General features: G+C 37.7%; 1 protein-coding gene and 1 long non-coding RNA gene across 2 annotated transcripts in view; one reads left to right on the top strand and one right to left on the bottom strand.

The window, feature by feature from the left end:
- Positions 1–25,180, bottom strand: part of LOC113895621 — a 301,641-nt gene that overhangs the window by 206,543 nt on the left and 69,918 nt on the right. The gene's annotated exons all lie outside the window — the stretch shown is intronic.
- Positions 4,954–25,180, top strand: part of CCDC192 (coiled-coil domain containing 192) — a 95,193-nt gene continuing 74,966 nt past the window's right edge. Inside the window, exon 1 of the mRNA XM_027547019.1 lies at positions 4,954–5,110. Coding sequence (XP_027402820.1) covers positions 5,000–5,110 — 111 coding nt within the window. The 5' untranslated portion in view covers positions 4,954–4,999. The remainder of the gene's footprint in view (positions 5,111–25,180) is intronic.

A 25,180-nucleotide genomic window follows, 5' to 3' on the forward strand; every position in this document is an offset into this window, starting at 1 on the left:
GTCAATGTGCTGACATTTGGAGAGGTGAATGCAATGTTACCAAATGGAGGAAAAATGGCCTGTGATAAAAACAACAACTTTGAAAGGAACAGCCCAGGGTACCATCAGAAGGGAAGTCAAGTGGAAAGACGGGCTTTGCTCTCACTGTAAATCATCAATGGTATGCCTGTTTTTTTTGGTATATGGAACAGAGTCTTCTGTGCAAGCATGGAGCATGGCTCTGATGAAGGAGACAGTGGATGACCATGAAACTCCACTTCACCTTTCAGTTCAGTTCAGTTCAGTCACTCAGTTGTGTCTGACTCTTTGCGACCCCATGAATCACGGCACGCCAGGCCTCCCTGTCCATCACCAACTCCCGGAGTTCACTCAAACTCATGTGCATCGAGTCGGTGATACCATCCAGCCATCTCATCCTCTGTCGTCCCCTTCTCCTCCTGCCCCCAATCCCTCCCAGCATCAGAGTCTTTTCCAATGAGTCAACTCTTGAGGTGGCCAAAGTATTGGAGTTTCAGCTTTAGCATCAGTCCTTCCAAAAAACACCCAGGACTGATCTCCTTCAGAATGGACTGGCTGGACCTCCTTGCAGTCCAAGGGACTCTCAAGAGTCTTCTCCAACACCACAGTTCAAAAGCATCAATTCTTCGGTGCTCAGCTTTCTTCACAGTCCAACTCTCACATCCATACATGACCATAGGAAAAACCATAGGCTTGACTAGATGGACCTTTTTGGCAAAGTAATGTCTCTGCTTTTCAATATGCTATCTAGTTTGGTCATAACTTTTCTTCCAAGGAGTAAGCGTCTTTTAATTTCCTGGCTGCAATCACCATCTACAGTGATTTTGGAGCCCCCCAAAATAAAGTCTGACACTGTTTCTACTGTTTCCCCATCTATTTCCCATGAAGTGTTGAGACAAGATGCCATGATCTTAGTTTTCTGAATGTTGAGCTTTAAGCCAACTTTTTCACTCTCCTCTTTCACCTTCATCAAGAGACTTTTTAGTTCTTCTTCACTTTCTGCCATAAGGGTGGTGTCATCTGCATATCTGAGGTTATTGATATTTCTTCCCTTTTAGAATGGTGCAATTCAGCTCTTTCACTTCTAAGCAGGAACAAACTGGCCCCATGTATCTGCTTGCCTTAATTTCTCTCCCCTCCTCTTCCCAGGCCCTTGAGACAGACCTACTTCACAGTGTATATAGTTGAAACCAAATGGGAACTTGCACCTGTGTTGTCTAAGCCAGGTATGGTTAGGCGCTGGATGCAATTAACCTAGGGAATGAAACAAAGCTCTTTATCCTCTCCTAGAAGAGACAAGGTGCTCAATAGGTGTATTTCCAAACGAATTTTATTAAAATATTTATCCACTTGGACCAATTGGTGGAAAAAAGGAGGTAAAAACTTGGGAGAACAGATATAGAGACTTTTTTCCACTGAAAGGAATGAAATATTTATGTCCTTATTAAGTACTGGAAAAAGCAACTATAAGGCCTATATGTCATATTATTACTTCCTGCCAAAAGAAATTTGAAGATATTTTTTCAGCTCTTCTATGAACCCTGAAGTAAGAAATCACTGCAATAAAACAAGCTTCATAAATATATTTGTTAATTCTAATTTGTTTTCTCTCCAGGCTAATAGGCTTTCTAAAGCTTTTGTTCCCTTAATTATGGGACAATATGACTTGTCCTGTGTATGCTAAGTTACTATGGTTACCCTGAGGCCATGACTCATGACCTTTAAATATTACTGTCAGGCAGCCAAATCTGCCTTTTAAACCAGTAGTTTTGTTTCAGGCATTACTAAAAGAAATTAGCTTCAAACAGTACTTTTTCTTGTATATCTGTGTCACATCTGAATATGCACATGTATTGGACTCAGTTTTTTTTTTTTTTTTTGGTTTGGCTTCCTTCAGTGATTGAATATTAATTTCTTGATTAAGCACAGTCCTTGTCTTCTGGGAGGTGTCATTGAGAAATGCAAAAATAAAGGTAGACAAATAGCTGTACAACATCATGAAATGAAATAAAAGTTATAAAAGACAGACATCCAAAATCTGCTTGTGGACACAGAGGCAAGAAATGGTTCTGACCAGTAGAACTGAAGAGGCTTGGGGGTGGGGGAGGTGGGCAGGGAGCAGCATTTGACCTGTGGTATGAGGAATGAGAATGACAACATACTCCAGTGTTCTTGCCTGGAGAATCCCATGGACAGAGGAGCCTGGAGGGCTACCGTCTCTGGGGTCGTGAAGAGTCAGACACGACTGAGCAACTAACACTTTTACCTTTCATTGTCATGAAGAATAGGTATGATTTTAACAAACAGAGATGAGAGCATGAGGAAACAATCTAAGAAAAAGATAAACACATGCCCTGGAACTACAGGGTAGTAAAAATCAAGTTTGGCAAAAATATCAGTTTTTGCGAGATAGATTGATAGAAAGTAAAATTAGTTAAAAGGCCAGCTTATTAAGGTCCTTCAAATGGTTTGCTGTTTTGCCCAGCAACTGTGATGATCAAAAGCGTGTTTTCCATTTCATGATAAAGAGGTACTGTCAAGTAGAAAGCTGATTTAGGTATGATGCAAGAAAAACAATTATATCTCTCAGAACCCCAGTGTGTCCTTCACTAAGTGGGAATTTAATTAATTTTGTTCAATAGTCACTGATTACTCTGTGAACATTTTAAATGGTTTGACTTTTTAAAGTAAGAGATATGCACAGAAATATGGGAATAAAATAACACACTCATTAGGGAGATAGTAAGATAGAAAATAATAAAAGTGCCCCAGTATTGTAAAATAAGGCTTGCTGGCTGGTAACAACAGAATGACTTATTAAGATTGGAGGTTTATTAACTCAACGATTCATTTATTCGTTCAAGTTTTTACTGACCATCCTAGCCCTCTTGAAGATGTTAGGGATAGAGTAACAAAACAACAGCACAAAAAATTCCCTATCTTTAAGGAATTTGTATGTTCAGTTGAGAGGAAACACAATGGATATAATAAACATGCAAGTACATAAAGTGTTAGAAGGTGGTAAACTGCAGAGAAAAATCAATCACGGTAATTTGGATGGACAGAGGAGTGAGGAGCTTAATTCTAAATGAAGTGCATGTGGTAGGCTTGCCTGAGAAAGGGATATTTGAGCAAAGAAAAGAAGGAATTAGTAAAAAGCCCGGTGGACAAGTATAGATGAAAACTTCCTGGCATAAGTAATGGACGAACAATAAGAAAGCCAGTGTGACTCAAAAGGGAGGAGCTGAGCAGAGGAATATGTGATGAATTCAGACAGGTAAAGGGGAGGGGGGTATGTTTGGGAGGAGAAGGGAATGGAATGGAATCCTACAGTATGTGGAAAGGTTGAATGGCAAAGACATCTTTAGGAGTTTGTAGGTCATTACATGGCCTTCGGCTTTTATTCTAAGTGAAATGGAATCATTTATCGGAGATTTTTGTTTGTTTTTAGCAGAGGAGTGAAATAATATTTTTACAGTTGATGTGTATTGAAAACTGAAGGTAGGGGGCAAAAGGGAAACCAGAGAGAGCTATTCAGGAGGTTAATGCAACAGTCCAGGTAAGATCTGATGTGGCTTGAGGTTTAAACCAGGTTGTTAGCAATTAAGACGGTGAAAACTGGCCAGGTACCGGATATATTATGACGGTAGATCCCCAAATTTCCTGTTGGGTTGGATTTGGTTTCCATGACAAAAAGAAAAGTCAAGGTTTTGGCCTGAGCAACTGGAAAGATAATGTCATCATCAACTGAGATGGAGAAGACTGCAAGTAGAGCAGATTTGGGAATAGGAATTAGGAGTTAGGTTTTAGAAATGTTGAAAGTGAGATGTCTATTAGACATCCTGGTGGAGATGTCAAGAAAGCAATCGAATGAATGAATCTGGATTTCAAGGGAGATGTCTGCACTGGAAAAATGTATTGGGGAGTGGTCAGCATATTGTGTTAGTTGCTCAGTCATGTCCAACTTTTTGCGACCCCATGGGCTGTAGTTTGCTAGGCTCCTCTGTCCATGGTTTCTCCAGGCAAGAATATTGGAGTGGGTTGCCATTCCCTTCTCCAGGGGATCTTCCTGACCCAGGGGTTGAATCCAGGTCTCCTACATTGCAAGCAGATTCTTTTACTGTCTGAGCCATCAGGGAAGCCCCAGCATATTAATAATATTTAAATCCCCGAAGCTGGGGCAGCTCACCAAGGGAGTGAATGTGAGTAGAGAAGAGAACAGGCCAATGTAGAGAGTTGAGAGAAAGAAGAAACAAACATCAAAGGAGACTGAAAAGGAACAGCAGATGGAATGGGAAGAAAGTCTGGGACCTTAGGATGTCCTGGGAGCCAAGTGAAGAATGCATTTCAAGGAGGGAGTCTTGAATCATGTCAAAAGTTGTTAAGATGAACTGTGACACATGACCACTGGTTATAGTAATGTGGACTCACTAGTGAATTCAGTAAGTGCAATTTCTGTGGAATGATAGTTGTAAGAGTCCGAATGGAGTGTTTTTAACAAAAAATAGGAAGAAAGGAATTAGAGACAGTGACAATATAGTTTTGCTCTAATGGGGATCAGAGTAATCAAGCAGAAACTAAAGGGTTAAGGGGGCTCAAGATGCACTAAATAACAGCATATTTGTAAACTATTGGAAATAATCCAGCAGACAAAGAGAAATTGATTGAGAAGCAGTGTAGGAGACAAAGAATTCTCAAAGTCTGCTGTTTCATAGGTTATGTTTTTCCTCTCTCTTTTTTTTTTTTTAGTTGAAATAAGATATTTTGCAGGTTTTCAGAACAGATTGTACTGTTCAGACTGCTTATTCTCAAGAGGACCTTTAAAGGCTATTTTATCTTCTTCAAGTAAAGTTTACATTCCCTACTTTTGACTTCCTTTAAAAATGTTCAGAAAATGACATTGGGAGGAAATACTTTAAAAGATACATCTTCAATGTTACAGCATAAAGATCTATTAGATGTGGGGTGTGTATGTGTGTGTATGAGTGTGTTCATGTCTGAGAGAAAATTTTGGAATTCTGAACTCTTACTTTATTTCAGCACCACATCTGGAAATTCAGCGTCAAATACACAACAAAGAAACACAATACCGGTAAGAAAAGAGGTTTTCATGAGTTTCTCTTTTAAAAGCATTACAGTTCATGAAACTGTAACTTCTTTAATTAATGTAGAGATTTTTTCTAACAGAGTTTCTCTTTCATATTTTACTAGTACACATTTTTAAAAATAAAACATGTACTTTTTCAAGTAGAATGTGTTAAAGTGGGCAGGGTATCAATGAGAGGATGCTGCTGGGGAGGAGGGAAGTTGGTATGCAGTGGCTGTGATCACGTTTTTCCTTGTGATCTCACACTGCTCTCTGGGGTCCTGCACAAGCATAGACATCCTGGGTTACTTCAAAGTATTTGCTTGTATATGAGGAAACTCTGGAATTTAGACACGAAACAGATTGGGTAACTCATCTTACTTGGTTTGTTTGGGTTTAAATCACAGTCTCTTCCCAATATTCTCAGTTCATTCCCCTTCAAGTCATTCTGGGGCAGCTGGGTCCTTTCTACCTAAGCCTCAACTAGTCCCCCCAGAGGCCTCAGGTGACAATTGGGTAGGTCGGTATTATAGCTGTGATGAGTTCATGGAGACTCATTATACTAGCTTTCTATTTTTATGCAAGTTTGAGGATTTCCCTTAAAAAAGAAAAAGAATGAGCGATCTGTACACCCTTGGCTCAGTTTTAGTAAGGATCCACTAGACTTTACCCACAGACATTTCTGGAACAACATTTCCAGCTCTAATGTAAAGGCAGTGTGGTAGAGGAGAAAGATTGCAGGACCAGGAATTAGGCTGTAATGCCCCAAGTCACTTAAACTCTCCAAGCCTTGTTTTTCATCTGTAGAATGAGGATGATGAGACTTTAATAGTCTATTTGATATAAGATGTTTGGGATATGACAATGGTTGGGAAACTATCTGCAAGTGTACAGTGGTATAGCTGTTAGGAATAGATTCATTTCAAACAGACTACTCTGTGCACTGTGGGACCTTGCCCTTTGGTTTCTCTATTTCTTTCTGGATTCAGCATTCTTTTTCTACTCATGACCGCCCCCACCCCCCCATCATCAGCAGCTAAGAACATTTGATCTAGTGAGGTACATATTCAGAACCTTACTTCCACACAATTACTTTTGTTCAGTGTTAACATCTAAGAATTCATTTATTCTGGGGATTCCCTAGTGGCTCAGATAGAAAAGAGTCTGTCTGCAACTCAGGAGACCCAGGTTCCATGCCTGGGTTGGGAAGATCCCCTGGAGAAGGAAATGGTAGCCCACTCCAGCATTCTTGCCTGGAAAATCCCATGGACCACGGAGCCTGGTAGGATACCGTCCATGGGGTCGCAAAGAGTGGGACACGACTGAGCGACTTCACTTTCACTTTCACTTTTCAGACAGACTGGACGTATGTCTCAAACCCACAGAAATTTTTAGGAGGTGGGTTTTTGATGAAGAAATAGAAGTCAAAGGGAAACTAACTTAGATTAGAATATGATTTTAATGAAGAATTTTTCTACCTCTAGTTATCACTGAATATTCTATTACGATTCTTCAGTGAGTTTTTAACTTATGTAGTAGAGTTATTTACGGTCTTATTGTCCAAAGGAAGAGTGTCCCTCACTGGCACTATATGAAAACATTCTTCCTCTGGTTAGTTGTAACCCTTGAGCTAGTAGTTAAATTGGAGTTTTGGAAACGGGAGCTTCAGCCTACCAATCTCTGTTGGCTGCCTTTTCTCTATCAATGCTAATCAGTTAACACCCTAGAGGTGACCCTCTCACTGGCTGTCTAAGACACTGAAAAGGGCAAGGTGCCAATTACTACATTTAGGATTTCTGCCTAGGGCTCCCAATTAGCTTCCAGGAGTTCAGAATCTATCTTCTTTCAATTTACATTTCACAGAGTTGAGAGCCCTGGGGGCTTGAAGTAACTGCTTCTACTTTAGTTACTGAATTTTTACATTTCTAAAAGAATACATTTAGCTTGAGGTGGCAGTTAGGATTAGAGACTTGAAGGCCATAGGATGGTCACAATTAGTGCTGCCGCCTCAATGCACAACCCCCTTCAAATCTTGGAACTCAAAGGATGATTATTTAACAGACCAGATTCTGCTCTGTACTACAAGGAACCAAATTGTAGGTGGGTCTCAGATGCCTCTTTTGAATAGTTGTGGTTAGCTTTGATAGAGAACACACGGATGAAGGATAAAAACGTCTTTAATTCTGTGAAGGCATCTCAAGCACCAAAGCAGAATGAAACACACTCTCCCTTTGTGGCATGTGGCCTCTGAACAGTACTTTAACATCTTGACTTTCCTGGTAAACTGTGCATTCTTAGAGTCTTTATTCATCTCTGCAGCTAAGTGGCTTCAGTCATATCTGACTCTGTGCGACCCTATGGACCGTAGCCCACCAGGCTCCTCTGTCTGAGGGATTCTCCAGGCAAGAATTCTGGAGTGGGTTGCCACGCCCTCCTTCAGGGTATCTTCCAAACCTAGGGATCGAACCCTTGTCTCTTATGTTTCCTGCGGTTTCTTTACCACTAGCACCACGTAGGAAGACCCATGCATCTCTATGCCCCTAAAAGAAAGTTTGTGTTACCAAAACGGCATTCAATCAATACCACCTGAAACAGAACGACTGGACTGAGTTCCAGGCAAAGCCCTAGGTGACTGACAGATGGCTGTCTCTCTGAACTGTTACAGCAGCAGATGGGGGTGGTTTTTTTTAGAATCATCACGATTGTACTTTTCTTCTCTTCCTCCTCCATGAATATTGTTATTATCACCTTAGAAATTAAGAAATTTAGAGTCAAGGAGATTGAGGGAGAGTCCAGCTGTTAAGTGATCGATGAGTCATATGTTAACTGCAGAGCAAGAACATTATGGTATAATCCAGTGAGAATTTACGTAGATCCACTTTGCAGGTGCCAGGTCACCCCTGTTTATCTGGGCCATATTAGAATGTTATTTGAGCTGTTGCCTTTGCTCCATTTTAACATCCTCTGACAAAGAACAGCTAGTGCTTATAAATCATCTCATTTAAAATTGTTTAGGAGATAAAAGTTCTATTGCAAGGAGGCGTGACCTGAACCAGATACCTGACTCAGGGTTTCTCCCTGTGAACTATTCCTGAAAACTGTGACACATAGAAACGAACAATGTAAAAACATCACATGACTTTTGGTTATGTAGAGTGGCACATCCAAAAATGAGAGTGTGGCTGTGAATTCATTAATGCTAGAATATGTATGAACTTTTTCACTCATTTTACAAAACTAGGTTTATTATAAAACCTCATAAGCCATTTAGGGTTCAAATTGTAATTCAGTGATGACTTCATTAAAGAATTATTAAGAGCCAAAAATATTAAAGCATTGTAAAATTTTTTAATTCATAAGGTCAAGTTCATAGTGCACTATATAGGAAGTCAACTTTATAAAAAAAAAAAAGCTTAAATTAGCTTTTAAAATACTACATTTGACAAACCGGGAAAGATAAGAATGCCTTAAATTGTGTCAAATTGTATAACTTCTATTCTTCTAGTACTAGGTATAACATAGCATTATTTCGCAGGAAGCATATATTTGGTCACATTTCTGATATTTCTAAATTTTAGCATTCTGAAATAGCTTTCAAAAGATTCTTCCCTTTGACAAGCAAACTTTCAAATCACTAATGAATTACAGTTGTTAAATACTGCTTGTATTTTAAATGATCATTTTAAATGATTTAAAGGAGACATTCTTACTTATCTTGAAATGAGATCAATATAGAATTGCATTTCTATGTATATTTAAATATAAAGACTTGTTGCTGTTATAATAGGTTATTTTACCACTCTAATATGTAAGAAATGATATCTCAGAACTGTTTTAGATTTTTGTTTCCTTTCTTTTCCTTTTATTTTTTCTTTCTTCTTTCTTCCTTTCTCTTTTTTCCTTAAGCAAACTTGACAAATATAATGTGTACAAGTTGATGAGTTTTAACGTATGTATACACACGTGAAACCACCATCACAGTCAAGATAATGATCTTTCCATCACTCCCAGAGCTTTCTCGTGCTTCTTTGTGATCCCTCCTACTCATTCCTTCCCACCTTATTTCCAAGGAAGTGCGTTTCATGTCATTATGTATTGTTTTCATTTCCTTGAGCTTTATACAAATAAAGTCATACAATATGCAACTTTTTACTGACTTTTTTCACTCAGCAAAATTGTCTTGAACTTCATCCACATTTTAGTGTGCATTAATAATTAATTTTTATTGCTAAATAGTATTCCACTGCACTGAATGCACCAGTTCGCTCATGCCTTCACCCACTGACTGGCACTTAGATTATTTCCAGCTTTTGACTTTTTACAAATAAAGCTGCTATAAATGTTCATGGACAAATCTTGGTATGGACATATGCTTTCTTTCCTCTTGGGTAAATCCCTAAGAGTGAAATGGTTGAATCACATGGTAATCTGTATTTTTAACTTTCTTAACAACTCTCAAACTATTTTCCAAATTTGTAGTATCATTTAACATTCCCACTAGCAGTGTATGGAAGTTTTAGTTTATTCATATTCTCTCTGATTCTGGTAAGATCAGCCTTTTAAGTTTAGCCATTCTTAATAGGTGAGGTGGTATCTCATTGTTGTTTTAATGTTCGTTTCCTTAATAACTAATGGTGTTTGAGCACCTTTTCATCTATTTGCCATCCTTCTATCTCATTTGGTGACATATCTATTGAAATGTTTTGTTCAACACAAATTTTTAAGTTGTTTGTTTCTTATCATTGGGTTTTGAAAGTTCTTTATATGTTCTAGATACATATAATTTTTCAGATGTGTGTTTTGCAGGTGTTTTCTTCAGTCTATGGTTAGTCTTTTCATTCTCTTAGCAGTGTCTTTAGAAGAGCAGAAGTTATTAATTTTGATGAAGTCTAATCTATCAATTTGTACTGTCATGGATCATGCTTTTGCTATCTGATTTAAGAAATCTTTGCCCAAGGTCACAAATATTTTCTTTTTTCTACCAGAAGGTTTATCGTTTTAGGTTTCACATTTAGATCTATGATTTACTTTGAGCTAATTTTGCCTGAGACGACCAGCAGCTGAGCCTATCACCAGGAATCTTACTTGGAGGAAGGCACTCCATTGCTCCAAAGTCCTCCCCATTCATGGGTCAACCTGCATCCAGTGACTAGTTGATGCAGTGCTGCAAGACCTGGGTCCCTTTTTTTGAGGGCAATCCTGAAGGGCCGGGCCAACTCGCTAATGGAATCAGCTCAGGCCGCTGTTGCATTTCTGCTTCTTTTCTTCTGTTATAGGTGTTGCTTTTAAGAGCCATCTCCAATAAGCCCTCTGTAGCCAAATCTCTGAGAGTCTGTAACCCTGGAACTCTAACCCCATAGAATAACACAACCAGAATAAGTCTAACTGAATGAATGAGGTTTTGCGAATGGAAATTCACAAGAAATGCAAAGCAGCCATTGTGCTGTAACTGAGGGCAAGACAAAAGATATGAATAGAAACTGTCTCTGTAACTTTGATAATCCTTCAGACAAATCTTTCTTGATGTGAGAGATTTAATGAAAATCTGCAAACTTTAAGGAAGTAAAACATTTAATAAAGCATGGTAGAGCTTCTCTGGTGGCTTAGTGGTGAAGGATCCACCTGTCAATGCAGGACATATGGGTTTGATTCCTAATCAGGGAAGATCTCACACGCCTCGGAGCAACTAAAGCTGGTGTGCCACAACTACTGAGCCTGTGCTCTAGAGCCCGGGAGCCACAGCTACTGAGCCCATGTGCCCTAGAGTCTGTACTGCACAAGAAAAGTCACTGCAATGAGAAGCCCGTGCACTGCAACTAGAGAGTAGCCGCCCATTGCCGCAACCAGAAAAAAGCCTGCACAGCAGCAAAGACCCAACCACAGCCAAAAGGAAATACACTTTTAAAAGCATGGTAAGTTTCATGGTTTCAAACTAACAGTTGGCTTTTTCCCGCCATAATAGAACATGAATAGTATAGAAATCAAAACTTTATTTCCAGAGACATCTGCTAGTTCATCTAGATAGTATCTAATATTACCAACATTACTATATCTGGATGGGTAATGTTAGCTCCCCAGATGCTGGAACACGAGATGTTAGTCTGAGTTTCTACACACTGTTCAACCTCTCATGCCTCATTTTTATATCGGTATCTTGCAAGAAATGAGGTACTGATCCAGGTCAGGCTTTCCTGCTCCTATCCCACTGTTGTCCCTATATAATCATCTCAAAGTTCAGCTAGTTTAGTAACCTGGATTCTACAGGCAACAACTTCAACAGAGAGTTCAGGTCAAACAGTACATAGAGAGGTGGTAGTGATGGCAACATTGGTGAGAAATATATTTCTTTTTCCTTTGGCTACTATCAAGAAATATCAAAACTTCATTAAAGTTTTGGAAGGAAATTAGCTGCAATTGGCTAATGGCTTATCTTCATATTATATTTATCTGAATGATTCATTTCTTCTTCACAATAGCCGTCCACACTGGGAGGCAGAGGGACACTGTTGATCGTTGTTACTGAGGGGCCTCTGGATGGGAGCCTTGCCTGGGAGCGCCCTCCTGCGATCCAGGCAGGCGGCGTTGGGAGGAGTGTGCAGAGAGTGCTCAGCCTGGAAGTGCAGACACACCGTGTCTCCCCCTTCTTCATTAGCCAGAGAAGTCACATGGCCAGAAACAACTCCAAGGACTGGGCAAGTGAAATCATATCGTGTGCTAGAAGAATTTTCAGAAATATTTTGGTAGACAAAAATTATAGCAATACTGGGGATCTCCCTGGTGGTCCAGTGGTTAAGAATCCGCCTTCCAATGCAGGAGACATGAGTTCAGTCCCCGGTAGGGGAACTAAGGTCTCACATGGTGTGGGGCAACTAAGCCCAGGAGCCACAACTACGGAACCTGCATGCCTAGAGAAGCCCGTGCACCAAAAAGAAGAGCCTGCATGCCATAACTAAGAACTGATGCAGCCAAAAACACACAAAATTACAGCAATATAAAGCTAGACATAAATAAGAAAATAATTAAACCTAAGAAAGGAAATACTATAGTTAGATACAAAATAAAATGTTACCTCCAGAACTTTTCATTTTAATAATAAGTTCTATCCAACTTAAGAGTTAATAGAGAGTTAAAAAAGAGTAGTTTAAAATAAGATTGGCCAAAGAACTAGGACGTTTCCTTTACAAAATGCTCCTTCATAAGCAGTTAGGCAAGATGACCTGTTTTGTTTTTAATTTTTCTAACAGAGTAAATGTATAAGAAACAAAAGGTCCTGTTTTCACATGCAAATTGTTCCTTTTAAAAAATGTCAACAGGCAAAGAAATTTAGCCAACACGTGGCCCTGAAACAGATTGTTTACAGATAGACTGTTTTCCAGAATGTCCCCAAGAAGCATCAGTGGAGCAAAGGACCTCTGTAAACTGAAGTATTTGAGTGTCTGCAAATTTGTTTCATCAGATGCCCATGACATTTTTTTTCTCTATTTGGCTTCTTCAAATGGCAAAAAATTCCAAACAACAGGCATTATTTTGGGAGGAAAAAACTTGGTACTTTGTGCTGACTTTTTTTTTTTTTTTTCCTGTGAAAGTGGAAATGTTAAGAAGTACGTGAATACACACAACAGGAAGTTTTGAAATGTAGAAAGGGGAAAGAAGTTATATATATATATATATATATATATATGACTATATAAAGGTTAAATATATTAGTTGAATTTAAGGGTTACTCTGAATAAATATTCTGGATAAACTCAAGTTTCATGTATGTGTCCTCAATCGTGTCTGACCCTTTGTGACCCCATGGACTGTAGCCCGCCAGGCTCCTCAGTCAATGGAATTTTCCAGGCAAGAATACTGGAGTGGGTTGCAATTTCTTCCTCTAGGGGATCCTCCTCACCCAGGGATAGAACCCATGTCTCTTGTGTCTCCTGCAGGCAAATTCTTTACCATTGTGCCACCTAGAAACCCCAAGTTTCATGTATAATTTGCTCATTTTCTGAAAGCTGAATGTTCAGATCAGAAGAAGACAGGGCAAGGGAAAAATGTGCTTTGGGGACCACGGAATCAATCAGTCTGACTATGAGAGCACACTTCAACTGCTGTCATCTGAAGAAAAATACTTTCCCAAACTTCTAGATTTCCTTGAGAGAGACTATCCCCTGAAGGGTTCAAGTCAGACTTTGGATGCTTGGAGAGAAGTTGGCAGAGAGTAGGGTGACTGGGGATGAGAAGCACAAGGATGCAGGCTCTCAGGGATAAAGTCTGGCCTCTGGCTGCCCTCAGTCTCATCAGGCAGGTTGGATAACATCAGCTTAATTTATTTTGATGGTTTTGTAAACTGAAATTTTCTGCTGGGAATAATAGCTCCAGGTCATCATGTCAATAGCTGAGCTGTTTAATTTAGGTAAGGTATCAGAGTGAATCAGTTATTTCAAAATATGTCTAATAATTTGAATCAAAGTGATGTATTATCTGTACTTAATGAGGTTCAGAGAAATGGAATGTTTCTCCAAGTTTTGATTAGATTTTGCTCCTGCAAAAACTTCACTCTCCCCTCAAACAAAGTTATGCATTAATGCATAAAGATGAAAAGATAATTGAGTCTCCAGAAATTCTATATCTCATAAGAAAGTACACCACTATTTTAACCCATATAAGAAGTATTTATAAATATTCAAAATAAGTATTAGTACATATTTGTAGCATCTATTACAATATAATATCCTTCATATATTAAGGTCTCATATAAATCAATGAGGAAAAGATTAGCCCTTAAATTGAAAATGGACAAAGAACAAAATTTCCAATTTATAAGAAGACATACAAATACCCAATAAGATATCCAAATGGAGACAAAGAAATAAAAACATTTGAATTTAGATATCATGTTTACCTATAAGTTTGACAGACATAGAAAGTATTGAAAATATTATTATTGTCAAGGGTATAAGAAAAGTTTGATTCTCATGTCACGGGTGGGAGGATGTAATCTTAAATACGTGTCAAGAATATAATCTTTAAATTCCAGTAACCACTTTTTCCCTTTATACTATTAGAAAAACAAGGTCACAAAGATGCACATATATGCTTATTACAGGTTTGACGAATAGTGGGGAAAACTGCCTGTGCACATAGTAAAATTTATTGTGAACGTTCAAAGTTATGATAGCTTTTAAAGCTAAAATTTGAGGGAAATGAGATTTTTATTCAAATATAGATACCTATGAAATTCTATTAACTGAAAATGATAAGAATTTAACCACAAGGATGAGATGGCTGGATGGCATCACCGACTCGATGGACGTGAGTTTGAGTGAACTCCGGGAGATGGTGATGGACAGGGAGGCCTGGCGTGCTGCGATTCATGGGGTCGCAAAGAGTTGGACACAACTGAGTGACTGAAGTGAACTGAACCATGTATTATGGTACATTATGAATGTTTTGTATGTTATTCATCTTCAAGTACACACACACACAAGCCTAGAAGATTATACACCAAATGCGAAGTTTAAGTCTGCTCAGGCTGCCATAACAAAATACCACAGACTGGTGGCTTAAAACACAGACACTGATTTCTCACAATCCTAGAGGCTGGAAAGTCAGAGATGAGGGTGCTAGCATGGTTGGGTACTAGCTTGCAAATAGTTGCCTCGTTGCTATATCCTCACATGGGTGAAAGGGGGAAGGAAGGGAGAGAAGGTCATAGAAAGAGAGAGTTCTCTGATTTCGTCTTACAAGGGCACTATGGGATCATCATAAGGACACCACTTTGATGACTTCATTGAAATCTAATGACTTCCCAGAGGCCCCATGTCCTAATTTTGTTACACTGGGTAACAGAGCTTCAACATAACGAATTTGATGGGACCTGGAACACACACCTTCAGTACATAATAACATCTGGCAACCTCTGGGTGGTAAAATGCTGGATGATTTTCACTTTCATTTTTATATCTTTTATATTATCTAAATTTGGGGGACATAGAATATTGAAAATTCATGGCCCAGTGATGTCACTCAATACATGTCTTTTTCCTTTCTCCTTTCTCATCTCTGTAATATTGGAGTCCACTTATCTGAGTATCTGTCCTCCCTTTCTCAACTTTTTTCACATTATGAGCTCCTGGAGGGTAGAAAATTTGATGAATTCAGCTTTATCTCCAGGCTTTAGCTCTGGACCTTACCTATCAACGGCAGTCAGTCAATACATGAATGATTCTCATGTGTTTGTTATTGAATAGCTGGTCACATTTTTCAGTTAGGGAAGAAAATGTTCTTGAATCATATAGTTAATGCAAAAGAAAATTAAATTGTAAGATATTTTAAAATTAGATGCAGTTCAGAAACATTCTTTAGAAAAAAGTAATCCCTGTTTTGCCTGCCTCAAATGCCTAAGGAAAATGCTATAAATTCTAGAACAGTCTGCTTTCCCTAGGGGCCATTTCTACTTGGAATCTTTCTTAAAATAGAAATATCTATGTCCGTGGTGGTAACTATATTCTGAATCTTATTAATTTTTCTCCTTCTGAGTAAAGCTGCATTTGGCCTTTTGCCTTCAAATGTGTTTTACATTCTTTTCTGACAATTATGTTCTGAAAATCTATAAAAATCTCCCATAATAACTTTCTTTGTGACTGCTTAACATGTAATGCTGAGATCTGAATGGTCCAATTTCAGAACTGCTTTGTGGTAAAAACAAACAAGCAAACAGCCTAGTACCCATAAGGTAACTTTCAAATTACTCAAGTTCTTAACATTCAGTATACTAGGAAAATAATCATCATTACTGACCATCTGGATTATATAAACTCATCTAAATTTTTTTCATTTTTAAAATTATTTTCAAATAATTGACAGAAGAATAAAGGCATAGCGGATTCATTTCGATATTTGGCAAAACCAATACAATATTGTAAAGTTTAAAAATAAAATAAAATTCAAAAATAAGTTGGAAAAAAATAAATAAATAAACATAGCAAATATACCTGTTACCAAGTAAAACTTCTGGCACATCATTGTTATAAAATACGGCAGAATAGTGTCACACATTTCCTTAACAAAGTAGGAAAGTCCAAGTTCTGTCGCAAAATTCTGTGTGATATAGCTTGTCCTGTATGAGAGTCTCCTTTTTTGTCTTTAGAGGTGTGTATTTCATTTACTGATTCATGACCGAGGACATTCACCTGTCATGATCTGAAGATGCTTAGTTTGTTTCACTTACATGATTGATTCCACCACTTAGAGCTGCATTGTCTTACAGAAATACATAATTTAAAATCAAATATCTAAGTTAAAATGTTCTAGTAGCCACATTAAAGTTTTTAAATAAAAAGGTAAATAAACTGTAATACTGTATCTTCTCTAGGGCTTCCCCAGTGGCTTAATGGTAAAGAATCTGCCTACAATGCAGGAGATGTGGGAGATGAAGTTTCAATCTCTGGGTCAGGAAGATCCCTGGAGAAGGAAATGGCTTGAAGTGGTTGAAATGAAATGGAAATGGCAACCCACAACCCAGGTCTCCTGCATTGCAGGCAGTCTCCTGTGTTGCAGGCAGATTCTTTACCGGCTGAGCCACCAGGGAGGATGCAGCTACATAATGCCAATGCCACCACAAATACTTAGAGTTCCTGATCCTTATGGTCAAGAGCTCAGGCTCTTTCCTTAGCTCTAAGTTCCCAGGAGCTATACCACAGAAACATAAAATCTAGAGCTTAAAAAGATGATTAAAAAAATAAATAAATAAATAAAGCAACTTCCCTCTATGGGTCAAGCATTATGCTAAGCATTTTTCCACATGACCACATTTAATCACCATGGCAGCCCTCAGTAAGTTAGCATTTCCTCCATTTTTTAGAGAGGAGGAAGTAGAGGTTCAGGATAATTAAATCACTTACTTAAAAGTCAAACAAACAAGTAATCAGTCAGATTCACACTTGAAATGAACAGAACCCATTCCAGTTAGTATTCAGGAGAAAATGGATTTCAGAGGATGCCTAGGAGAGTCAGAGAATCGGTCTCGGAGACTGCACCCAACTTCTTTGTCAGATTCTGGTAGAGAACCTATTACTGCCGCCACTGGGCAAAGGCTTCACAGCCCCTCCTACTTCCTCTAAGATGTTACTTTTTTTTTTTTAAGATTTTTGATGTGCACCATTTTTACTTTTTTATTTTTTTTAATTTTATTTTATTTAACTTTACAATATTGTATTGGTTTTGCCATATATCAAAATGAATCTGCCACAGGTATACATGGGTTCCCCATCCTGAACCCTCCTCCCTCCACCCTCCCCATACCATCCCTCTGGGTCGTCCCAGTGCACCAGCCCCAAGCATCCAGTATTGTGCATCAAACCTGGACTGGCGACTCATTTCATATATGATATTATACATATTTCAATGCCATTCTCCCAAATCATGCCACCCTCTCCCTCTCCCACAGAGTCCAAAAGACTGTTCTATAAATCTGTGTCTCTTTTGCTGTCTCGCATACAGGGTTATCATTACCATCTTTCTAAATTCCATATATATGCGTTAGTATACTGTATTGGTGTTTTTCTTTCTGGCTTACTTCACTCTGTATAATAGGCTCCAGTTTCATCCACCTCATTAGAACTGATTCAGATGCATTCTTTTTAATGGCTGAGTAATACTCCATTGTGTATATGTACCACAGCTTTCTTATCCATTCATCTGCTGATGGACATCTAGGTTGCTTCCATGTCCTGGCTATTATAAACAGTGCTGTGATGAACATTGGGGTACACGTGTCTCTTTCAATTCTGGTTTCCTCAGTGTGTATGCCCAGCAGTGGGATTGCTGGGTCATAAGACAGTTCTATTTCCAGTTTTTTAAGGAATCTCCACACTGTTCTCCATAGTGGCTGTACTAGTTTGCATTCCCACCAATAGAGTAAGAGGGTTCCCTTTTCTCCACACCCTCTCCAGCATTTATTGCTTGTAGACTTTTGGATTGCAGCCATTCTGACTGGCGTGAAATGGTACCTCATAGTGGTTTTGATTTGCATTTCTCTGATAATGAGTGATGTTGAGCATCTTTTCATGTGTTTGTTAGCCATCTGTATGTCTTCTTTGGAGAAAGTCTATTTAGTTCTTTGGCCCATTTTTTGATTGGGTCATTTATTTTTCTGGAATTGAGCTATAGGAGTTGCTTGTATATTTTTGAGATTAGTTATTTGTCAGTTGCTTCATTTGCTATTATTTTCTCCCATTCTGAAGGCTGTCTTTTCACCTTGCTTATAGCTTCCTTTGTTGTGCAGAAGCTTTTAAGTTTAATTAGATCCCATTTGCTTATTTTTGCTTTGATTTCCAATATTCTGGGAGGTGGGTCATAGAGGATCCTGCTGTGATGTATGTCGGAGAGTGTTTTGCCACTCCTCTAGGAGTTTTACAGTTTCTGGTCTTACGTTTAGATCTTTAACCCATTTTGAGTTTATTTTTGTGTATGGTGTTAGAAAGTACTCTAGTTTCATTCTTTTACAAGTGGTTGACCAGTTTTCCCAGCACCGCTTGTTAAAGAGATTGTCTTTAATCCATTGTATATTCTTGCCTCCTTTGTCAAAGATAAGGTGTCCATATGTGTGTGGATTTATCTCTGGGCTTTCTATTTTGTTCCATTGATCTATATTTCTGTCTTTGTGCCAGTACCATACTGTCTTGATGACTGTGGCTTTGTAGTAGAGCCTGAAGTCAGGTAGGTTGATTCCTCCAGTTCCATTCTTCTTTCTCAAGATTGCTTTGGCTATTCGAGGCTTTTTGTATTTCCATACAAATTGTGAAATTATTTATTCTAGCTCTGTGAAGAATACCATTGGTAGCTTGATAGGGATTGCACTGAATCTGTAAATTGCTTTGGGTAGTATACTCATTTTCACTATGTTGATTCTTCCAATCCATGAACACGGTATATTTCTCCATCTATTAGCATCCTCTTTGATTTCTTTCACCAGTGTTTTATAGTTTTCTATATATAGGTCTTTAGTTTCTTTAGGTAGATATATTCCTAAGTATTTTATTCTTTTCGTTGCAATGGTGAATGGAATTGTTTCCTTAATTTCTCTTTCTATTTTTTCATTATTAGTGTATAGGAATGCAAGGGATTTCTTTGTGTTAATTATATATCCTGCCCCACTTCAGTACTCTTGCCTGGAAAATCCCAAGGACAGAGGAGCCTGGAAGGCTGCAGTCCATGGGGTCGCTGAGGGTCGGACACTACTGAGCGACTTCACTTTCACCTTTCTCTTTCATGCATTGGAGAAGGAAATGGCAACCCACTCCAGTGTTCTTGCCTGGAGAATCCCAGGGACGGGGGAGCCTGGTGGGCTGCCGTCTATGGGGTCACACAGAGTCAGACACAACTGAAGTGACTTAGCAGCAGCAGCAACTTTACTGTATTCATTGATTAGTTCTAGTAATTTTCTGGTGGAGTCTTTAGGGTTTTCTATGTAGAGGATCATGTAATCTGCAAACAGTGAGAGTTTTACTTCTTCTTTTCCAATTTAGATTCCTTTTATTTCTTTTTCTGCTCTGATTACTGTGGACAAAACTTCTAAAACTATGTTGAATAATAATGGTGAAAGTGGGCACCCTTGTCTTGTTCCTGACTTTAGAGGAAATGCTTTCAATTTTTCACCATTGAGGGTAATGTTTGCTGTGGGTTTGTCATATATTGAAAGAAAATAACCTACAGCCCAGATTATTATACCCAGCAAGGATCTCATTCAAATATGAAGGAGAAATCAAAAGCTTTACAGACAAGCAAAAGCTGAGAGAATTAAGCACCACCAAACCAGCTCTCCAACAAATACTAAAGGATATTCTCTAGACAGGAAACACAAAAAGGGTGTATAAATTCAAACCCAAAACAATAAAGTAAATGGCAACGGGATCATACTTATCAATAATTACCTTAAACGTAAATGGGTTGAATGCCCCAACCAAAAGACAAAGACAGGCTGAATGGATACAAAAACAAGACCCCTACATATGTTGTCTACAAGAGACCCACCTCAAAACAGGGGACACATACAGACTGAAAGTGAAGGGCTGGAAAAAGATTTTCCGTGCAAATAGGGACCAAAAGAAAGCAGGAGTAGCAATATTCATATCAGATAAAATAGACTTTAAAAAGTCTATTTCATAGACTTTTATAGAAATAACAGTCTATTTCATAGACTTTTATAGAAATAAAAGTCTATTTCACAAAGGCTGTGAAAAGAGACAAAGAAGATCACTACATAATGATCAAAGGATCAATCCAAGAAGAAGATATAACAATTATAAATATATATGCACCCAACATAGGAGCACCGCAATATGTAAGACAAATGCTAACAAGTATGAAAGGAGAAATTAACAATAACACAATAATAGTGGGAGACCTTAATACCCTACTCACACCTATGGATAGATCAACTAAACAGAAAATTAACAAGGAAACACAAACTTTAAACGATACAATAGACCGGTTAGACCTAACTGATATCTATAGGACATTTCACCCCAAAACAATGCATTTCACCTTTTTATCAAACACACATGGAACCTTCTCCAGGATAGATCACATCCTGGGCCATAAATCTAGCCTTGGTAAATTCAGAAAAATTGAAATCATTCCAAGCATCTTTTCTGACCACAATGCAGTAAGATTAGATCTCAATTACAGGAGAAAAACTATTAAAAATTCCAACATATGCAGGCTGAACAACACGCTGCTGAATAACCAACAAATCACAGAAGAAATCAAAAAAGAAATCAAAATTTGCATAGAAACGAATGAAAATGAAAACACAACAACCCAAAACCTGTGGGACACTGTAAAAGCAGTCCTAAGGGGAAAGTTCATAGAAATACAGGCATACCTCAAGAAATAAGAAAAAAGTCAAATAATCTAACTCTACATGTAAAGCAACTAGAAAAGGAAGAAATGAAGAACCCTAGGGTTAGTAGAAGGAAAGAAATCTTAAAAATTAGGGCAGAAATAAATGCAAAAGAAACAAAAGAGACCATAGCAAAAATCAACAAAGCCAAAAGCTGGTTCTTTGAAAGGATAAATAAAATTGACAAACCATTAGCCAGACTCATCGAGAAACAAAGGGAGAAAAATCAAATCAATAAAATTAGAAATGAAAATGGAGAGATCACAACAGACAACACAGAAATACAAAGGATCATAAGAGACTACTATCAGCAATTATATGGCAATAAAATGGACAACATGGAGGAAATGGACAAATTCGTAGAAAAGTACAACTTTCCAAAACTGGACCAGGAAGAAATAGAAAATATTAACAGACCCATCACAAGCACGGAAATTAAAATTGTAATCAAAAATCTTCCAGCAAACAAAAGCCCAGGTCCAGACGGCTTCACAGCTGAATTCTACCAAAAATTTAGAGAAGAGCTAACACCTATCCTGCTCAAACTCTTCCAGAAAATTGCAGAGGAAGGTAAACTTTCAAACTCATTCTATGAGGCCACCATCACCCTAATACCAAAACCTGACAAAGATGCCACCAAAAAAGAAAACTACAGGCCAATATCACTGATGAACATAGATGCAAAAATCCTTAACAAAATTCTAGCAATCAGAATCCAACAACACATTAACAAGATCATACACCATGACTAAGTGGGCTTTATCCCAGGGATGCAAGGATTCTTCAATATCCGCAAATCAATCAATGTAATACACCACATTAACAAATTGAAAAATAAAAGCCATATGATTATCTCAATAGATGCAGAGAAAGCCTTTGACAAAATTCAACATCCATTTATGATAAAAAAAAACTCTCCAGAAAGCAGGAATAGAAGGAACATACCTCAACATAATAAAAGCTATAGATGTGCACCATTTTTAAATATCTTTATTGAATTTGTTACAATATTGTTTCTGTTCTGTTTTGGCTTTTTGGTTGCGAGGCATGTGGGATGTTAGCTCCCCTACCTGGAATCAAATCTGCACTTCCTGAATTGGAAAGTGAAGTTCTTAACCACTGGACTGCTAGGGAAGTCCCTGAGATGGTACTTCTAAGTCTCCTGTCACTGCAGCCTCTGAAAACAGAATGACCCTGCTCACCTAGCCAGATTCCATTCTATTTGGTACCTTTCACATCACTCTCATTTATGCTGAATCCTCAGGCTATGTGTCAGATTTGGGGAACCTAAGTCACATGCCTACAATGGGGCATGGAGGGGCAAAGGAGACTGGAGAGGGAGCTCCTGGCTTACTCTTTGGGGAGATGGGATTCATGACGTGGGAAAAACTCCAAACAGGGAAAGACATGGCCTAACAAATGGCCACTGCAGAGTGCAAGATGAATTAGATGTAATGGTCTCGTCATTTCACAAGCAACTGTGTCCCACTGAGCAAGCTCTGCCATCTTCTCTGCCATGCCTCTTAGTAATATTTTGACTGGGAGACCTTAAAAGAAGTGGAAATTTACAGCAAAAGAGAGCTCTCTCATCTGTCCTCTGCTTACCTTATCACAATGGAATGTACTATGGAAATTGTGGCTACACTTTTATCTGATCCAAAAGGATGCATAACACATTTCTCCTTCAGATCTTGGTAGAGAGGGGAGCCTGAGCAAATGCCAGGCTGGGTTGAAGGAGGGGGAGAGACTGATCATGGAAAAGGTTTCTCATGGAACATCAAGTTCAACTAAGGATTTCCTTGCTAGGTTTTGGAAACAGCATCATTATAGTCTTCAAGTTTTTAATCACTGAAAGTTAACTTTTAAAAATTTTTTGTAAAAGTTTACTTATTTGGAGTCTAAAATTCACTGGTAGACAAAAGATTACCTTCACTTTGAACAATGTTAATCATAAATTATTTGTTGTTGACTATATACAGAATAGCAAAAATTTATTCACAAAACTAAATTTGAAAAACTTCAATTTGAGCAATAAAATTCTATCACACATAAGCTGAGGTGAAAATCCTTCTTAGAGGCATATACATTTACTGAAACACTGGGATACACTGGGAGGATGAAAACATTGTTGGTCAACATACCTAAATATTCAAAATCCAGTTGGAAATGATGTCTGAGAAAATAAATAATCCTGTCACTAAAAACTCAGTTGTACAAAGCATTATCCTTACAAACAAGGGAAGTATTTGCATTATTAAATGTCCCACTAAATCAAAATTTAAGACAAATAATATTCGGTAAATGTTTTAAACTAAAGGAATCAAAATCTTTTCCTTCATGAGAGTACTTTACTATGCTTTTTCCTTTTCTTAAATTTCACAGTTTTTATTATGTGCAATCTTTTTTGCAGTTCTTTTTCACAACAGTATTAATCACAATACTAATTCCTTCATGCCATAACTTATCTGCTCTATACATTTGTTTTATGTTATTTAAAATTTTATCTGTGATAAATATATATATGTAACATAAAATTGACCATTTTAAGCATTATTAATTTACAGTTAAGTAGTGTAAGGCATATTCATGATTTTGTGCAACTGATATGCAGAACTTTTAATTTTGCAAATCCAAAACTCTATACCTATCTATTAAATAGCAATTCCTCATTTCATCCTCTCCTTTATTTAAAAAAAAAATTAAATCATTTTTTCTGAACCTAATCAAACTTAAAAACTTTTTCACAGCAAAGGAAAACACAAACAAAATGAAAACACAGCCCACAGAATGGGAGAAACTATTTATAAATGAAGCAATCAACAAGGGATTAATCTCCAAAATGTACAAACAGCTTATGCAGCTTAATATCAAAGAAACAAACAATTCAATCAAAAAATGGGCAGAAGATCTAAATAGACATGTCTCCAATGAAGACATACAGGTAGCCAAAAAACACATGAAAAGATGCTCAACATCACTAATTACTAGAGAAATGCAAATCAAAACTATAATGAGGTATCACCTCACACCAGTCAGAATGGCCATTATCAAAAACTCAAATTACAAATGCTGGATATAGTGTGGAGAAAAGGGAAATCTCTTTGGTGGGAATGTAATTGATACAGCCACTACAGAGAATAATACAGAGGTTCCTTAAAAAAACTAAAAGAAGAGCTACCATATGATCCAGCCATCCCACTCCGGGCATATATCCAGAGAAAACCATAATTAGAAAAGATAACATATACCCCGATGTTCATTGCAATACTACTTACAATAACCAGGACATGGAAGCAACCTTTCAATTCATCAACAGAGGAATGGATAAAGAAAATGTGCTACATATATACAATGGAATATTCCTCAGCCATAAAAAAGAAAAAAAAATACCCATTTGCAGCAACATGATAGATTTCAAGACTGTCATATTGAGTAAAGAGAGTCAGAGAAAGAAAAATATCATAGGATATCACTTCTACGTGGAATCTGAAAAAGGGTATAAGTGAGCTTATCCGCAAAGCAGAAACAGACTCACAGACTTAGAAAACAAACTTATGGTTACAAGAACCAGGCTTCCCTGGAGTGTATGTTACTTGCTCTACTGTCCAAAGAGAAGAGCCATTCTGATTTTTTTGAGTCTGGGGCATGTCTCTAGGAAGAGCAGATTATTCGCTTGTTTATCTGCATGATTTACAATAGAGGCAACAAATAGAAGGCAAGTTAGGGGTGGGATGAACTGGGAGACTGGTACTGACGTATATACACTACTATATATAAAATAGACAACTAATAAAGATCTACTATACAGCACAGGGAACTCTTCTCAATACTCTGTAATGACGTATATGGGAAAAGAACTTAAAAAAGAGTGGATGTATGTAAAACTGATTCGTTTTACTGTACACCCAAAACTTACACATTATTGTGAATAAACTATACTCTAGTAAAAATTAATTAGTAAAAAGAGATAGCAGCAAATGTTATAAACATTGAAGCAATTTGAAAAATGGGTCAGGGTATCCACAGACAGAGGGGGAAATTATGTTTTAAAGTCTCTGAAAACATTCTACTAATGTTTTGGTAGATGCCTATAGCATGGATAAAACTCAAGACAAATTGTTCATAAAACTATACAATACATAATGTTTTAATACCTACCAACATCGGAAATACATTCAATCCTT

The sequence above is a fragment of the Bos indicus x Bos taurus genome, chromosome 7, assembly GCF_003369695.1.
Source record: "Bos indicus x Bos taurus breed Angus x Brahman F1 hybrid chromosome 7, Bos_hybrid_MaternalHap_v2.0, whole genome shotgun sequence".
Taxonomy (NCBI): Eukaryota; Metazoa; Chordata; class Mammalia; order Artiodactyla; family Bovidae; genus Bos; species Bos indicus x Bos taurus.